The sequence below is a fragment of the Crocodylus siamensis genome, chromosome 4, assembly GCF_052110815.1.
Source record: "Crocodylus siamensis isolate JL-2025a chromosome 4, ASM5211081v1, whole genome shotgun sequence".
Classification (NCBI taxonomy): Eukaryota; Metazoa; Chordata; order Crocodylia; family Crocodylidae; genus Crocodylus; species Crocodylus siamensis.
In genome coordinates, this window is record NC_143398.1 from 210196872 (window position 1) to 210211767 (window position 14896).

General features: G+C 41.2%; 1 protein-coding gene across 1 annotated transcript in view; it reads left to right on the forward strand.

Moving 5' to 3' along the window:
• COBLL1 (cordon-bleu WH2 repeat protein like 1) overlaps nt 1–14896 on the forward strand; it is a 158221-nt gene that overhangs the window by 97476 nt on the left and 45849 nt on the right. Inside the window, exons 3-5 of the mRNA XM_090041717.1 lie at nt 6493–6678; nt 13275–13476; nt 14489–14717. Coding sequence (XP_089897843.1) covers nt 6493–6678; nt 13275–13476; nt 14489–14717 — 617 coding nt within the window. The remainder of the gene's footprint in view (nt 1–6492; nt 6679–13274; nt 13477–14488; nt 14718–14896) is intronic.

The following is a 14896-nucleotide window of genomic DNA, read 5'->3' on the forward strand; positions in this document are numbered from 1 at the left end:
CCGCACCTCGTGAATGCTGCAATGCTGGGGTGGATGGAGCATCCCACAGGAGCGCGGGGAGGGGCCCACATGCTCAGTGGCGAACCCGGAAGTGGGACACTTCCAGGTCTGCTGGGGAGTGCGCAGGGGGGCCCACCTCCGTGCCCCCAGCTCAGCAATTAGTTGTGGGGGAACCCGGGTGCCCCCCAAGACCCAGGAGGCACTAGTACAGATGGGTAAAAAGTGAAAGAAGTGGGTGTATTTTTCTGCATTGTTAGAATTGGACACATTGTATTGTATAAAAGTATATGGTGGGATTTATCTTGGTGGCACATGCATTTCATATCTGTCACTAGTTTCTTCTTTTGACCTACATAAGAACCAGAAATTCTACTTAAAAGTATAATTCACATGCTTAATTTTGTTGTTTGTTTTGTTTTTTACTGTTCATACAGTACAAAAATAACCATGGCATGTTGCCTTTTACTAAATTCAGCTAGAATAATACAGTTAGCTGCACACATTTTGAATTTCGTACAAAAAAGGGGCAAATCCAGCTACCCCTGTATATATAAATACATTCTTAAATGCATGAACAGAGAGAAGTTATACATTTTTACCATAGACCTTCATCTTGTTTTAATTTAACTATCTGTATTACTGCCTTGTTTTATTGTGAATGTGAACAGTTAATTCCCTAGCTTTAGAGTTCTGACGCTCAAAACTTTAAGTACTTTCAGAAGCAGATTAGTCATGTGAAGTTTTGTTAGAATTTAGTGGTAACATAGTGTTATTTTGCAACGCTACTGTGGACCTTGCTGTTTGTTCTTAAGTGTGAGTAGCTTTGTACTCTTCTTTTTTTTTTTTTCCCCTCTCCTGCAGGGCAGGTATATGTAACTCTGTATGCTAAAGGTTTTTTCCAACTTTGTGCTTGATCACTGTAAGTAATTCAACACTGACTTCTTTTTGTTTTTTGACTTGCATTTAGAAGTAAATTGATTTAATTTGCGGCATGCATATGCCTAAAAAACTTTATATTAGTGTTGGTATCTCTGTATCAGCAGCTATTTTTGGTTTTCAGTAGCAAATAGAATTCCATTCTAGCTTTTAAAGGAGTACCTGTAGTAGATAAAGCAAAAAAACAACATGGGTTTTATATGATAGCCCTTTTTAAACTCTGTTCTTTTCTTGTTGTTTTCTAAACTTACTATTTTCTGTTGATTTAGAAATGTCATATTTCTATCCTGTTCAGTTCAGCATTCAAGTTTTTATGCCATCTTTTTGGTAAAATGTCAGATTTCCTGAGCAATTTCTTTTCTTTGGCATAGAAGTATTTTTCTGCTTATAGAAAGTCTGCTGGATGTGTGTTGGAACTCTTTCAGTGCCTTTAAAGTATTATCCAAAAAGGCTGATATCTGATTTAGATGCTTAAATGTTAGGCTAGCAAAGTAGCTAGCCTATGGTGACCTGGTATTGTTTGTTTGTTTGGGGGAGGGGGGGATTCTCTTCTAAAACTAACTTTTTTTTTTTTTAAACTTAACCTTTGCCAGAGAAGTGCGAGTTTTATACAAATCAGTTATTCATAGTTTACATCTCAAGTCAAATTCATACCAATCTTAGTTTACTACTGAATTTGGCAAAGGCAGTTTGGTTGGGGTTGTAATTTCTTACTTCATAGTATACCAAATATAGGATATTTTGTTTATTTGTTCATTTATTTTAAAGCCTCTAACAGAAGATATACTTAAGATTGGGGGGAGAGGAGAGAAATATTCATACATGTTACTCACATTGCTGTAACATGAAGTGGATATGTTGTAAAGAGTCCAGCAAAGATTAGCACAATATATTAGAGGTCTAGAAATTGTGATGTGCAAGTTAAATTGAAAAAACTGGGATTATTTAAACTGGGGAAGATCAGGGTAGAGGGGATTTGATAAATCTTTACATTTTTAAGATTGTTAGAAAGCGGGGGCATCAACTTCATTTGGGGTCCCAGGCCAGATCTGGACCATGGGGCTCCTCACAGGCTGGATTCAAACCTGGGGCATGAAGGGTGCCACAGTGGTCATAATGGTGGGGGTGGGGGCAGATCAGGTTTAGTGAACTAATCTTACCACGGATAGCCATGCTCCATGGGGCCGAAGGGCTGAATTTCCAGTGCCCTCTAGTAGCCTGGTGGGCAGCTAGAGAGGTTCTGTGAGCTGAATCCGGCCTGTGTGTTATATGTTTGGCACCACTGGGTGCTTCCAGATGAGTGTGCCCATGAGTTTTCCTGGGGACAAAGAGCAGCAGCACATAGTTGTGCTACTGCTTGTTGTCCCTGTGGCACGCCTGTGCGTATGTGCTCCGGCATGTGGCAAGTCGCCCCAGGCGGTGTAGAGGAGGCTGGGGCCAGCACCTGAGCTGGTCCCTGCACCCTACCTGGGGTCCTGGGGCCCTCCCAGGTCTCCAACAATGATGATCTGACAACAGAGAGCTTGGCTGGCTGGCAACTGGAATATGGCTCCTGCTGGCCAGGCTGCAGTTTCAGGCAGTGCATGCTGCCACCACGTGTGCCACCCTGCTTTTTTCTAGCATGGGTTTTTTTTGACAACAAGGTCTCTGGGTGTTAACCTCCCCCCACCCTTCATTGCTGCAAATTAGCAGTGCAGGGAATGCCCACATCTGTGGCACTGCAGATATGTCTGAGGCACCGCACACTGCACATGCAGGTTTGTCTGGATTCATCTCCTGTGTTAAAAAGAATTTTGGTAAAAAGAATGGTAGCCTCTCCTCTGGACCCGGGTCAGAACAGGGAGTAGTGATCTTGAATTGCACTTAGGGAAATTTAGGAGGAACTTTCAAACTGAGGGTGGTTAAACATGGGAACATACTCTTGGAAAGGGCATGGGAAAATATCCATCACTGGAAGCTTTAAGAGCAAGGTAAATAACTTGAAGGGGTGGTGGTTTAAACAGGGATGCTCCTATTTTGAGTGTGGGTGGAGAGGGGTAGACTACACGAGTTCTTACTATGCAGTTTAACTCTTCTTTTCTATGATTCTTCCTCCCATTTTTTTTACACTATAGTGAATGTACTACAGCCATATTAATTGTCAGAAAAAGAAGCAGGAGATGACAGGGGTATGACAGCATGATATTGTTAGTTACAAGACTTGCATGAAATTGTTGTTTTACCGTGCCGTGTTTCTGTCCTGTGCTCTGCCCCGGTTGGGCATTGCCTGCCCCAGCCCCACTCCCTCCCTCACCATGAGAGACCTTGATCTTTACCCCCATGCCCCTTCCCTCTACCTTCCCCATTCACCTCTATCAGTGAGTGGAAAAAATAAATCTGTTTAGGGACTTTTGCCATATTCATCTCTTAAACATATATTGAAATGTGGAAGGCTTGTGAATTTTCATAGTTATGGCATGAAGTCACAATGTAGAACTATATTTTGTTTCTGCCTACTTGGAAACAGTCAGACATTTATCAGCTATTACCACCATCAGTCACAGGTTTAAAATACTTGTGTGATAAACAGGAATTTTTCATCAAGATGAAAAGTGAGAGGATGCAGGCCAGTTTTACTCCAATATTCTTGGTGGGCAGTACCATATGTTGAACATAATTAATGGTTCACTGAATATCATAGAATCATAGAAGTAGGGTGGGAAGGGACCCTGTAGATCTTCAAGTCAGACCCCCCACCTGGGCAGGAGAAAAGACTGGACTCAAATGAGTCCAGCCAGGTAGTCATCAAGCCTCTGTTTAAAGATCCCCAGGGTAGGAGTGAGCACCACTTCCCTAGGAAGTTGGTTCCAGCTCCTAGCCGCCCTAACTGTGACGTAGTTCTTGCGGATGTCTAATCTAAATCTACTCTCTAATAATTTGTGTTCATTGTTCCCCATGCCAGGGGGCGCTAGGGGAAACAGTGTCTCCCCTAAACCCTTCTGGTCCCCCCTAGTGAGTTTATAGACAGTCACCAGGTCCCCCCCTCAGCCTTCTCTTGTGAAGGCTGAACAGGTTTAGGTCCCGCAGTCTTTCAATGTAGGGTCTGCCCTGTGGTCCCTGATCATGCGGGTGGCCCTCCTCTGGACCCTTTCAATATTGTCCACATCCCTCCTGAAGTGGGGCACACAGAACTGGACTCAGTACTCCAGCTGTGGCGTGACCAGTGTCACATAGAGGGGGAGGATCACCTCCCTGGCTCTACTTGAGATGCACCTGTGGATGCACGACAAGGTGCAGTTAGCCCTGCCAACCGTGACCTCGCATTGTTGGCCCATGTTCATCTTGGCCTTCAATAATGACTCCAAGATCCCTTTCTGCCTCCGTGCTCTCAAGAAGGGAGTTTCCCATTCTGTAAGTGTACTGCTGGTTTCTACTGCCTAAGTGCAGCACCCTGCACTTGTCAGTGTTGAAACGCATCCTCTTTATGTCAGCCCACTCCTGTAACCCATCCAGGTCTTGTTGCCTTGAGGCCTTTCCCTCCCTACTAGCGTGCTCACCTCACCCCAAATTTTGGTATCATCAGCGAATTTAAACAGGTTGCATTTCACCCTGTTATCCAAATCGCTGATGAAGAACTTGAACAACACAGGCCCCAGGACCGAGCCCTGGGGGACTCCGCTGCCCACTTCCCCCCAGGTCGAATATGACCCGTCTACCACCACCCTCTGAGTAAGACCCTTGAACCAATCTGCAATCTATCTGACTGTGTAGGCATCAATGCCACAGTCGCCTAGCTTTTTAATGAGGATGGGGTGGGAGACGGTGTCAAAGGCCTTGCTGAAGTCTAGAAAGACTATGTCCATGGCAACACCTGCATCCATTGCCTTTGTGACCTGATCATAAAAGGCAGTCAGGTTGGTCTGACATGACAGTCCCTAATGAAACCGGCTGGTTGCCCTTGAGCATCATCCCTGAAGCTGGCCCATCACAGATGTGCTCCTTGAGGATCTTCTCAAAGAGTTTCCCAAGGATAGAGGTAAGACTAACGGGCCTGTAGTTGCCCGGGTCCTCTCTCTTCCCTTTTTTGAAGATGGGGACCATATTAGCTATCGTTCAGTTATCTGGCACCTGGCCCGAGCACCACGAGCGCTCGTAAAGCCATGCCAAGAGCCCTGCAATAACCCCAGCTAGCTCCCTCAACACCCTGGGGTGGAGAGCACCTGGACCCGCTAACTTGAACACGTCCAGCCCCTCCAGAAGCTCTCTAACCCAGTCCTCCCCAACCTGAGGTCTGGAGGCATTCCCCTCGAGTCCATCTGGCATCACAGTGGGAAAGTCCCGGTCCCTGCACAAGAAAATGGATGTGAAGAGTTGGTTAAAGAGTTCCGCTTTCTCCTCTGGCGCAACCACCAGATTGCCCAGCATACTTTGCAGGGACCCCACATTACCCGGTGCCTTCTTCATCCTCCCTATGTATTTGAAAAAGGACTTTTTATTATCCTTGATCTTGGATGCTAGTTCTAGCTCTATGTCCACTTTAGCTTTCCTGACAGGCTCAAGCAGAGGAGGTATACTCCTCTTTGGAGCTAGCACCCCCCCTTCCACTGGGTGTACGCCACCTTTTTGGCAAGCAGGCATTCCCAGACACCCTTGGTGAGCCAGGGGGGCTTTTGGGCACTCTTGCCCCCCCTTGCTTCTTGTTGGGATGGACTCCCCTTGGGCCCTGAGTATCGTTTCCTTAAGGAACAACCACTCATCCTGGACACTGAGTTCCTCTGCGCTCAAGGACCCCAGCTCCTCACCCACTAGTCTCCTCAACTTGTTGAAGTTGGCCCTCCTAAAGTCTAGAGCTACCGTCTTGCTGCAGGCCCTTGACACCCTGCGCTGGATGGTGAATTCCAGCAAGTGATGATCGCTGTCGCCCAGGTGGTCAAGAACCTGGAGGCCCCTTACGAGGTCATCGCCTGTGGCCAGGACCAGGTCCAACAGGGTGTTTCCTCTGGTGGGTCTGTGCACCTCCTGAATCAAGTGGAGGTCCTGTATCTCAGCTAAGAACCTCCTGGAACGGTCTGTCCTGGCTGACTGTTCCTCCCAGCAGATGTCCGGGTAATTAAAATCACCCATGACAACTACATCTCTTGCCTTAAGTGCCTCTGGAAGCTGGCCCGAAAATTGCTGGTCCAGCTCCTCCCCTTGGCTGGGAGGTCTGTAGTAGACCCCACCGTCAAATTGCTCTCCCCATGGTCCCCCTGAATCTTAACCCAGAGCACTTCAGCCTGCCCTTCCTCTGACCCCATTCTGCTGGCAGAGGATGTGTAGTGCTCCTTGACATAGAGCGCCACACCACCACCTTTCCTTCCTTCTCTATCCCGCCTGTAAAGCCTATAGCCCCTAATGCTAACTGCCCAGTCATGGGACGAATCCCACCACGTTTCTGTTAGCCCTATGACGTCTGGGTTTGAACTAGCTATTCTGAGGGCGAGTTCTTCCTGTTTTAATATTTAACATTGATGTAAAACATATTCACATAGTAAAATTGTACTCATAGTATAATTTTCCTATTTTTTTTTATTTCAGTAGAAAAGCCAAAGCTAAAGCTCCACTTCCTCCACCTGAACCAAAAAACTTGGAGATTCCTTCATTGGATGAGGCAGAACTAACTAATTTCACCATGGAACAGAAAGAGAATACAATTGATAAAGACATTGAATTATCTGTGGTTCTTCCAGGGGATGTGATTAAATCTACTACTGTTAATGGCAGGTATGTTGCATGGAAAATAATTTGGGGGATGGCAAAAGTTTAGTTTTTATGGGTTATAGCTGAATTTTTTTTTGAATAAGTCATATAGCACTTCGAGCCTTACTTGAACAGGGACCAATGTACATCTTATAATGCTCTTATGAAGGTCACTTTTGCGTGGCAGAAATCCAAGACAGTTTTATACATCTTAGTGCTATTTTAGAGAGCAATGGGGGCAACCTTTTTGGCAGACATGCCACAAGGTAAGAATCTTTTCAACACTACTTACATACTACTGTAGTATGCAGTCTAATCCTAGAAACCTTCTGCCCTGCCTATCCATCCTTATTTAGGACAAAAAAATTTTGATGCTTTTGAAATCTAATTTTTAAGAGAAACAGTTATTAACCAAGCTTTGTAATAACAAGCCAAATGAAAAATAGAATATGCTGCATAATCAAGTGCTTGTGTGCATGTTCTCTGAATGTGGTCTGACTCAGGTAGCTGTGGAAATTGTCGGCTGTGGTTAAATCTAGAAACCTTAACATTCTAAAACAAACCATAAACTTTCTCTGTCATTTCAATTCCTTCTCATAGGTCTTGCAGAAAATATGCCTGTTGCATGTTTTTGTAGTAGCTTTTCAAGTTGGTTTTGTTTTTTTGTTTTTTAAAGCCAGCTTCTTGTTTTCTATCTGCCAAGTATACGTATTAGTTTGAATCTGTGTGGTCCCTTTGTTTCTGCCATTGGAAGTCAGCTGTTTGTTATGCAATAGTAAAAATAAACAAGGAAAACTTATATCCACCTTGTTACTTAATGAGAGATTAATCCAAGTATGGCATGATCTCTTCTAGGCAGTCTCTCCCTTCCATATAACAGGCAGCTAAACAATAAATACCTAATTTTTTTCTCTAGTCTGAGATGAGTTCTGTGCTTATTTTAAGCCTTTCTAAGCCTTTGCCTCTCTTTTTTTGATTGGAGGCAATATTTTTAATTTAGGACACTGCAATCTGCTTCTCAAGACCTGAATACCAAGAGTCTTTAATCTTGACCTATAGCCAACAGGTATCTAATGTAGAAAATTCAGCTCAGTTAAATAGTTCATTAGTAAAAGACAAACATGGCATGCTATGACCTTTTATCACAGCTGTTTCCTCATGTCAGAAATCTGCCCCAGAAATAACTGCTCAGGGGTATGTATTTATATCCTACCTGTTATTAACCAAAGGTCTATTAAAAGGTTCTGTTCCTTAAAGATAAACCAATGTAATTGTTTTAAGCACTGTATTCCAAATGTAATGAACAGTGTTACTTACACTATTACATGATGGAAAGCCCTGGTTTTCAATATTGGTAGAGCCATCTTTGCTGTCTGTTCTCTGACTTAGGATCTTATGATTGCTTTGGGTTAGTAGAACAAACCTTTATGTAAATCACTCAAAATGAAGTTCATTAAACATCTGTATTAAGTATTTTAAAGCAAGACCATCTGAATGTTTCAAATAAAGTGTTTTATAACATTTTATGACAAGTGGCTATATGCTATTTCTTTAGCTTTCCTGGTCAAACTTTGTTATTCAAAGCAAATATTATTCAGTGTCAGGTGTCTGCTCTAGTGATATTTAAAACCAGACAGGATCACAATCCACCTAACCAGAATGGTGCTCCAACTGTGTAATTTCTGTTGGCTGATGAATTTCTCCTTAGCCCTGAATGGGAAAAAGAAAAGATGAGCATACAGAAAGTAGCTCTTTCAATACATGCACTAAACTGTTCCAATGAAGGAATGTTAAAAGGACTTGATTTTTCCAAAACGTTTTTTTTTAATTACACCTTTTATGGCTTAACCTGGAGACCAGAGTGGACACAGGTCCTTGAATAGAACAAAATGTTTACCTGTTTCTCTGGACACTACAGGCTGATGGAAAGGCCTTTAAATGTGTAAATACACAATCGTGGACAATATTCAGACAGGGAAAACTTGCAGGGCTTAACACAAAAGAGGACCTACAAAGAGCAGCCCAGGATAGATGAGGATGGCAGGGCCTTGTTCATGCCATATGCAACATTTGACTATGTGGGGAGGATTCAGATTACAAATTGCGGCTTTGTAAAATATATTTGAAGTTTTTTGTTTGTTTTTTTTCCAAAACAGTGCAAACCAGTTTAGCAAATCAGCTTTTTTATTATCGAAACAGTCATGCATAAGAGAGTCGGAAGATGGATTTTGTTTTGTTTTGTTTAAAGCTTTGCTTCATTTAAAATGCTTCTTTTAAACAGTGCTGCAATGTCATGTACGGCTCCTGTTTTGTGTTTGGGGGCGGGGGAGGGTGGTGGTGTGGTTTGGTTTGCTTTTAAACAAATATGCACATATGGACTCTGCTTTCTGACCTGCTAAGTTTCATCTGTAACTTGGCATGTTGACACAATGTGCCTTGTCTCTGTTGTGACACTGGCCATTCTTTAACTACTAGAGATGTATGTATTAAAATAGTAAGAGGCCTCAGTTAAGCAATTCTATCTTTATTTTGTTATGAAATGATGGCTGAAAAGGTGTTGCGGAAATAGCAGTTGAAAATAAAGTTTACTTCTGGAAAAGCAACAAGACGCCAAAACAGTAATTCAGCTGCGTGGGGGCAGAGCAGAGAAATTACGGTGGTGTAGTCATAGTGGATTATTTGGCTTTTTCAAATCCTTTTTTAAATGTTAAGGTTTTGACTCCCCTTTTTGCCTCCACTTTTAACTCCATTCCTGTTCCCCAGCATAGTGAAAGTTACCCAGCTAGTGTTAGAGGAAGATGCTTTTCTCCCTAGGCCACTTATGCTGTCAATAACCACTGCAATGGAGGTATGAAAGCTTTCTTCTGTTTTCCCTTGTACATCCATTGCCTTTTGAAACAAGAGCTTTTACTCTAAGTGCTCTTTCCCTTGTTTTGAGCAGATAAAAGATTTTTTTCCTTTAATAGAGCAGAAAGAAAGAGTTAAAGCTTTCTTTTAGAATTCATTCTTTAGAAATTGGTGGTATGCTTCTACTGTCTTCTGTCCAGGTGCCACAGACCAGAATAAACTCAGGGCAGAAACATGCCTTTCTATAAAGTTTTATGCATTTAAGTGATCTTGAAGTTTTATGCATTTTAAAATCCATAATGCAGCATTCATTTACAAAACAAACAAAAACAGTCCTCCCATTGTTCTCTCCCTATCCTTGTTGTCCCTTGTCGTCATCCCCCCCACGCTTCCCTCCACACCCTCTGACCCAAGATACAGTCAGGTACACCTTTGAAAGCACACTCCTGGGGTATTCTTACTGATGCAGGAGTGTCCTTCAGCCCCAAGCTCCTCTCTGCCATCAACTTCTTGACCACTTGGAGTCTGAGATTTATACTCCAAAGATCACTTCCTTGAGCAATGGTGTCTCAGCTTTACCTGTCTCACCTAGGTCTTACCAGCTCTTTGCCAGCTGGAAGAATAGTATCTTTTTCCAATCACGTGCTCAAAAATAATAGATTCCTGCCCCCACAGCAATCCTCTTCCTTGGAAAAGGCCTGTCTGTATGGTCAAATTCTCTGAAATCACTAACAATAGTTATAAAAAATGACAAAAACTTATTATAATAACAACAGCAGGCATAAGAAATGAGTAACCATATGTTAAGATACAGACAAAGGTGTAAGAATAAACAAATAAAATGAAGTATCGGAACAATCTGATCTTAGCCTACATCTCAAACCTAAGAATGTGGCTTTTACTCAGCTCAACAGGTTAAAAAAAGTTCCTGCCTCATCTTCTTGTCAGCCTGCTTCACAGAGCCCACTAGCTGAGGGCCTAGAGTTATTCCCTATGCTTGAGAACAAACTAATGACAAACAATTGCCTATAATTTCTTATCTCCAAAGGGTATATTTGTTTACCAGACCTGAAGTCTTTCCTGCTTCAGTTATGATCAGGAAAATATCTGCATATAAAGATTTAATGCCCTAAAGATACTGTACCATTTCTTATTTAATTTCCCCACTGTGAAAATGTCCTTCCCTGAATAACTTGTTCTTGGGTGTTATTTTTGTGTCTCTTCTTTAAAAGATGCAAATTTACGATTGCCTGAAAGCACCTAGTTCATGTGCCTTGAGCCACATCCCCAAGGGCCTATATTATTAAACCATTGGCCAAGTCAGAAGCTAATTCTTTATACTTTCAAGTATGAATAGGAGAGGAATGCTTAATTAATCATTGCACAGGCAAACTGTCTTGGCCAACCTATGAAATACAAATTTACATTCATATAAAATACTGCAATTCATAGATATAATAATAGGCCTAAGTACAACTTAGTCTCTACATATATGTAACACTACACACGTTATATTGATTAAACAAAAAACCCCCATGTATGATGTTCCTTGAACATTTCAAAATATCATAGGTTTGTGACATACTTCCTACCCTGCACTCCCAACAAAATCTTCTTACCACTGCTATCACTTGGTGTGGCTAAACAAAAACCTGTCTTTCTTTGCGTTGTGTCTGTGAGGATGAACTTAACTGATCTTGTACATTAAAAATCCTATTCACAAAATTGTCTCCAGGATACACAATTCTAGACAGTGCCAGAAAGTCTGTTCAGTTAAATGATTACTTTAGGAATGTGTGAAGATTCCAACTTAAGTTACCCACGTTTGATATACTGCTGAAGCCATTAATAAGTGAACCTTTTCACTACTGGTTGGGTGTGTCTACACAAGATGATTACTGAGGAGTTGCCCAGTTAGCTCCACAGTAAGTGTCTCACCATCTACACGTGCAGCCATATTAGGCTGCAGGAAACTAATAAACTCTGCAGCAGTTGAGTACTTGTAAATACAAGTACTATCCTGCTGTAGAATTTGTTTGTTTTTTTTTCATGCACAGGAACACGCATGTAGACACTGACCTGGCTGAAAGTGCTTCAGTACAGAGGCTGCCTGCTGACTAGCTGCACACTAGAGCACCCTCATGCCATCACCAGTCCCTCCGCACAATGTCAAGCCAGCTTGAAACAGCCCCAGGCTGGTAGGCTAACCCTCCCCGCCATTGGCTCAGTATGCTGCAGTTCAGGGTGCACATTCAAATGGTGTGCTCAGGAGAAATAAATTCTGGAGCAATATGTGCCAGAGTTTATTGATTCACATTAATTGCACATGTAGATGCATACATTATGTAGTAATCTAGTGCTGAGTAGATGGACCACAGCCTTTCCATTTCTTGCACAAATATAGGATTAATCAAAAAAAGTTGAGAGCGCTACAGTTTCAGAAATTGAATGCTAAATTTAGGGTAAGTCCAAATTAAAGGTTCTCCTTGCAATATGAATTAGCTCTTCATCTTCATGCATTACAATGTTATTTCATAGGCCACATATGGACATTCATTATCTCCTGGGAGAGTTGCTTCTCTCCCAAGAAAACCTGTGAGTGTACAGAGTGTATTTAGGATTTTTCTCTCAGAGCAAAAATGGCCACTCCAGGTGGAAAAAATGAAACAAGAAGCAACCCAGCTTAAATTGCTCCTAGGAGAATTGCTGTGCTCAGTCTCATACCTCACATCAGATATCCAGAACAGTAATGGCCACCTATATGGCTTATATAATTTATCCAGCCTTACACAGGAGTTCTCTGGCAGAGTCAATGATAGAATACAGTTTTTTTTCCAGAATAGTATTCAATTGTCTAAAGTGTAAGATCATTCTTTTTTTTTCTTCCTGCTCTTCACTTTCTCATTCACTACTTGAATATTAATTTCTGCAACAAATGAAAAAATATATACATTTACTAGACTGTCTTGATTCATCCTTAGAGCATCATCTACCTTGTACACTGAATGATATGACTTCTGGGGAAAGTGTGTGTCTAATAATAGTCTCCCTGTGAATGATTAAGTGTATTCCTGAATTAAATATGCAAGGCAGTCCTGAGGCACTCCCTAATTTCTCTGTGTTTGGACTCTGTAGTGTTAAAGTTCATTTAATATTCTTCTTTGTTTACTTTCTGTACATACCGCATGCAAAACCTCATCTGATATACGTTTGCTCTCTGTGAATGATATTTCTTAGACTTCATTTGGAAATATTCTGAGAGAGAAAGACACATTTTAATTCTGAACTGGAAAATTTAAAACAGTGAAGCTGAATCCTTGGGCAGGCAGAGTATTAATACTTGTGTTTCCTACCAAAATAGCTTTATATACACATACAGGTCATTTAAGGTTAAGTAGTTTGAAATAATAGCTTCAGTGTGTGCCAGGCCAGTTTTGGGAATAAGTCAATGTATGAATTGCTACAAATACTTTCGCAAAATTGTTCTGTATTAAACTGTGGGGTTTTTTATGGCCCTCAAAATAGCATGTGTACCTGTGGGTTTTTTCCTTGTACTCTTATCCTCTATGTACAAAATGGATATCTTACTTCTCTCAGTGATCATGCTTTTGGCATTTCCCCACCCCCACACACTTCTTTACAGTATTTACAAAACTAATGAATAGAATCAAAAGACATATCTTTTGCCAATATTCAGAAAAATATTCTTCTTTGGTTTGCTTAATACTAATCCTATAAGAAAATAATGTAATATATGTTTTCCTTTCTTACAGGAAACCCATGATGGACTTGCTGATTTTTCTTTGTGCACAGTATCGTTTAAATCCATCAAGCTATACTATAGATCTGATGTCAGCAGAGAATAGCCAGATAAAATTCAAGCCCAATACACCAGTTGGAATGCTTGAAGTAGAAAAGGTGATTTTAAAGCCAAAGCTTTTGGATAAGAAGAAACCTGCTCCTATGATTCCAGAGGTGAGAACTAAAATGTGAACTACATGAATGTTTAATTTCCCAGCAGAAGACAAAATCCTTCATAAAGGTTTGCCTGATAATGCCAGAATGTAGTGCTGCATGGGAATCATAACTTCAGTCCATAGCACCAGGATAATTTTTGGATTTTTAATGATTTGGGGAAGCTGACATTTTGAATCTAATATATTTCTCTTGGCTGTATATAGGACTGGCCCACTTTACATATTACATGTATGCTACAGTTATGTTATATGCCATATATATTTAACATGTTACTACACATTAAGGGTGCTGTATGAGCACCCAGCCTAAGGCTCCATAAAATGGGAAGCCATCCATAAAAATGTTCTAAATAAAATGTGCACCTGTATTTCTATGGCTGGTTTGTATGGTTCCTTAAATTGAACATACGGAGGGGTCAGGTCTGGGGCTGACCAGTCGGCTGAATTGTCTTCCCTGGTGCCAGACTCGTGGGACCCAGCTTTCAACTTTGGTCGTGATCTTGGGTGCCCTGCCTTGCACTAGCAAGTAGAAAGGACATGATTGTGATCTGATTTCCCCAAGCCAACATCAGCTTTCTGTCTAAACAAAGGTATTCCTCATTTTCTGGGAAACAAGATTTTATAAACCTCAGGAAAAAATCTAATTGAGTAAAGTAGTTACGTTTTTCTGAAATGGGTAAAAATGGATTAAAAAAAATACGGAAAGAATGTCCTCCTTCCATTTCCCTCCCCCATCTTCTTCATTCTGTCTTCAGAATACAAATCAACACTGAGTCAGAATTGATACTCTGGATTGCTGTTCTTCTTGAATGTAAATAAATCTGCTGAAACCTTTTATATAGAGCTCCCTTTAATGATGCAGAATTTCATTTAATGTAGCTAAAGCTTTAAGAAAACAGTTCTTTATGGGGAAGCTTCTGTGGTTGGTGCAAAAAATCTGTGAAATGATTTTGGGCTGTTTATATTGGTATCCTTAAACACAGCTTATTGGAGTTTTTTTCTTTCTTCAGCAAACAGTGAGAGTAGTTGTAAATTATAAGAAAACACAGAAGACTGTAATAAGAGTTAGTCCGCATGCACCTCTTCAAGAGCTCACACTGATTATCTGTAGCAAATGTGAGTTTGATCCTTTACACACTGTATTGCTGAAAAGCTACCAGTCACAAGAGCCCCTTGACATGACAAAATCGCTTAATGACCTTGGATTAAGGGAACTATATGCAATGGATGTCAGTAGAGGTAAGACATCTTTTTTTTGTTGCTTTTCAATAAATTTAAACTTAGAAAATTTTGCTTCTGAAAAACTGAATGTTTAAAATTGTGTGGTCTAAACAAAATTAATCTCCTTACAGTTAGTGTGGCCAGATGTAGTTAATTCTGTCTTGGAACTGAAATCATGCCTGCCAATGGCTAGTTTT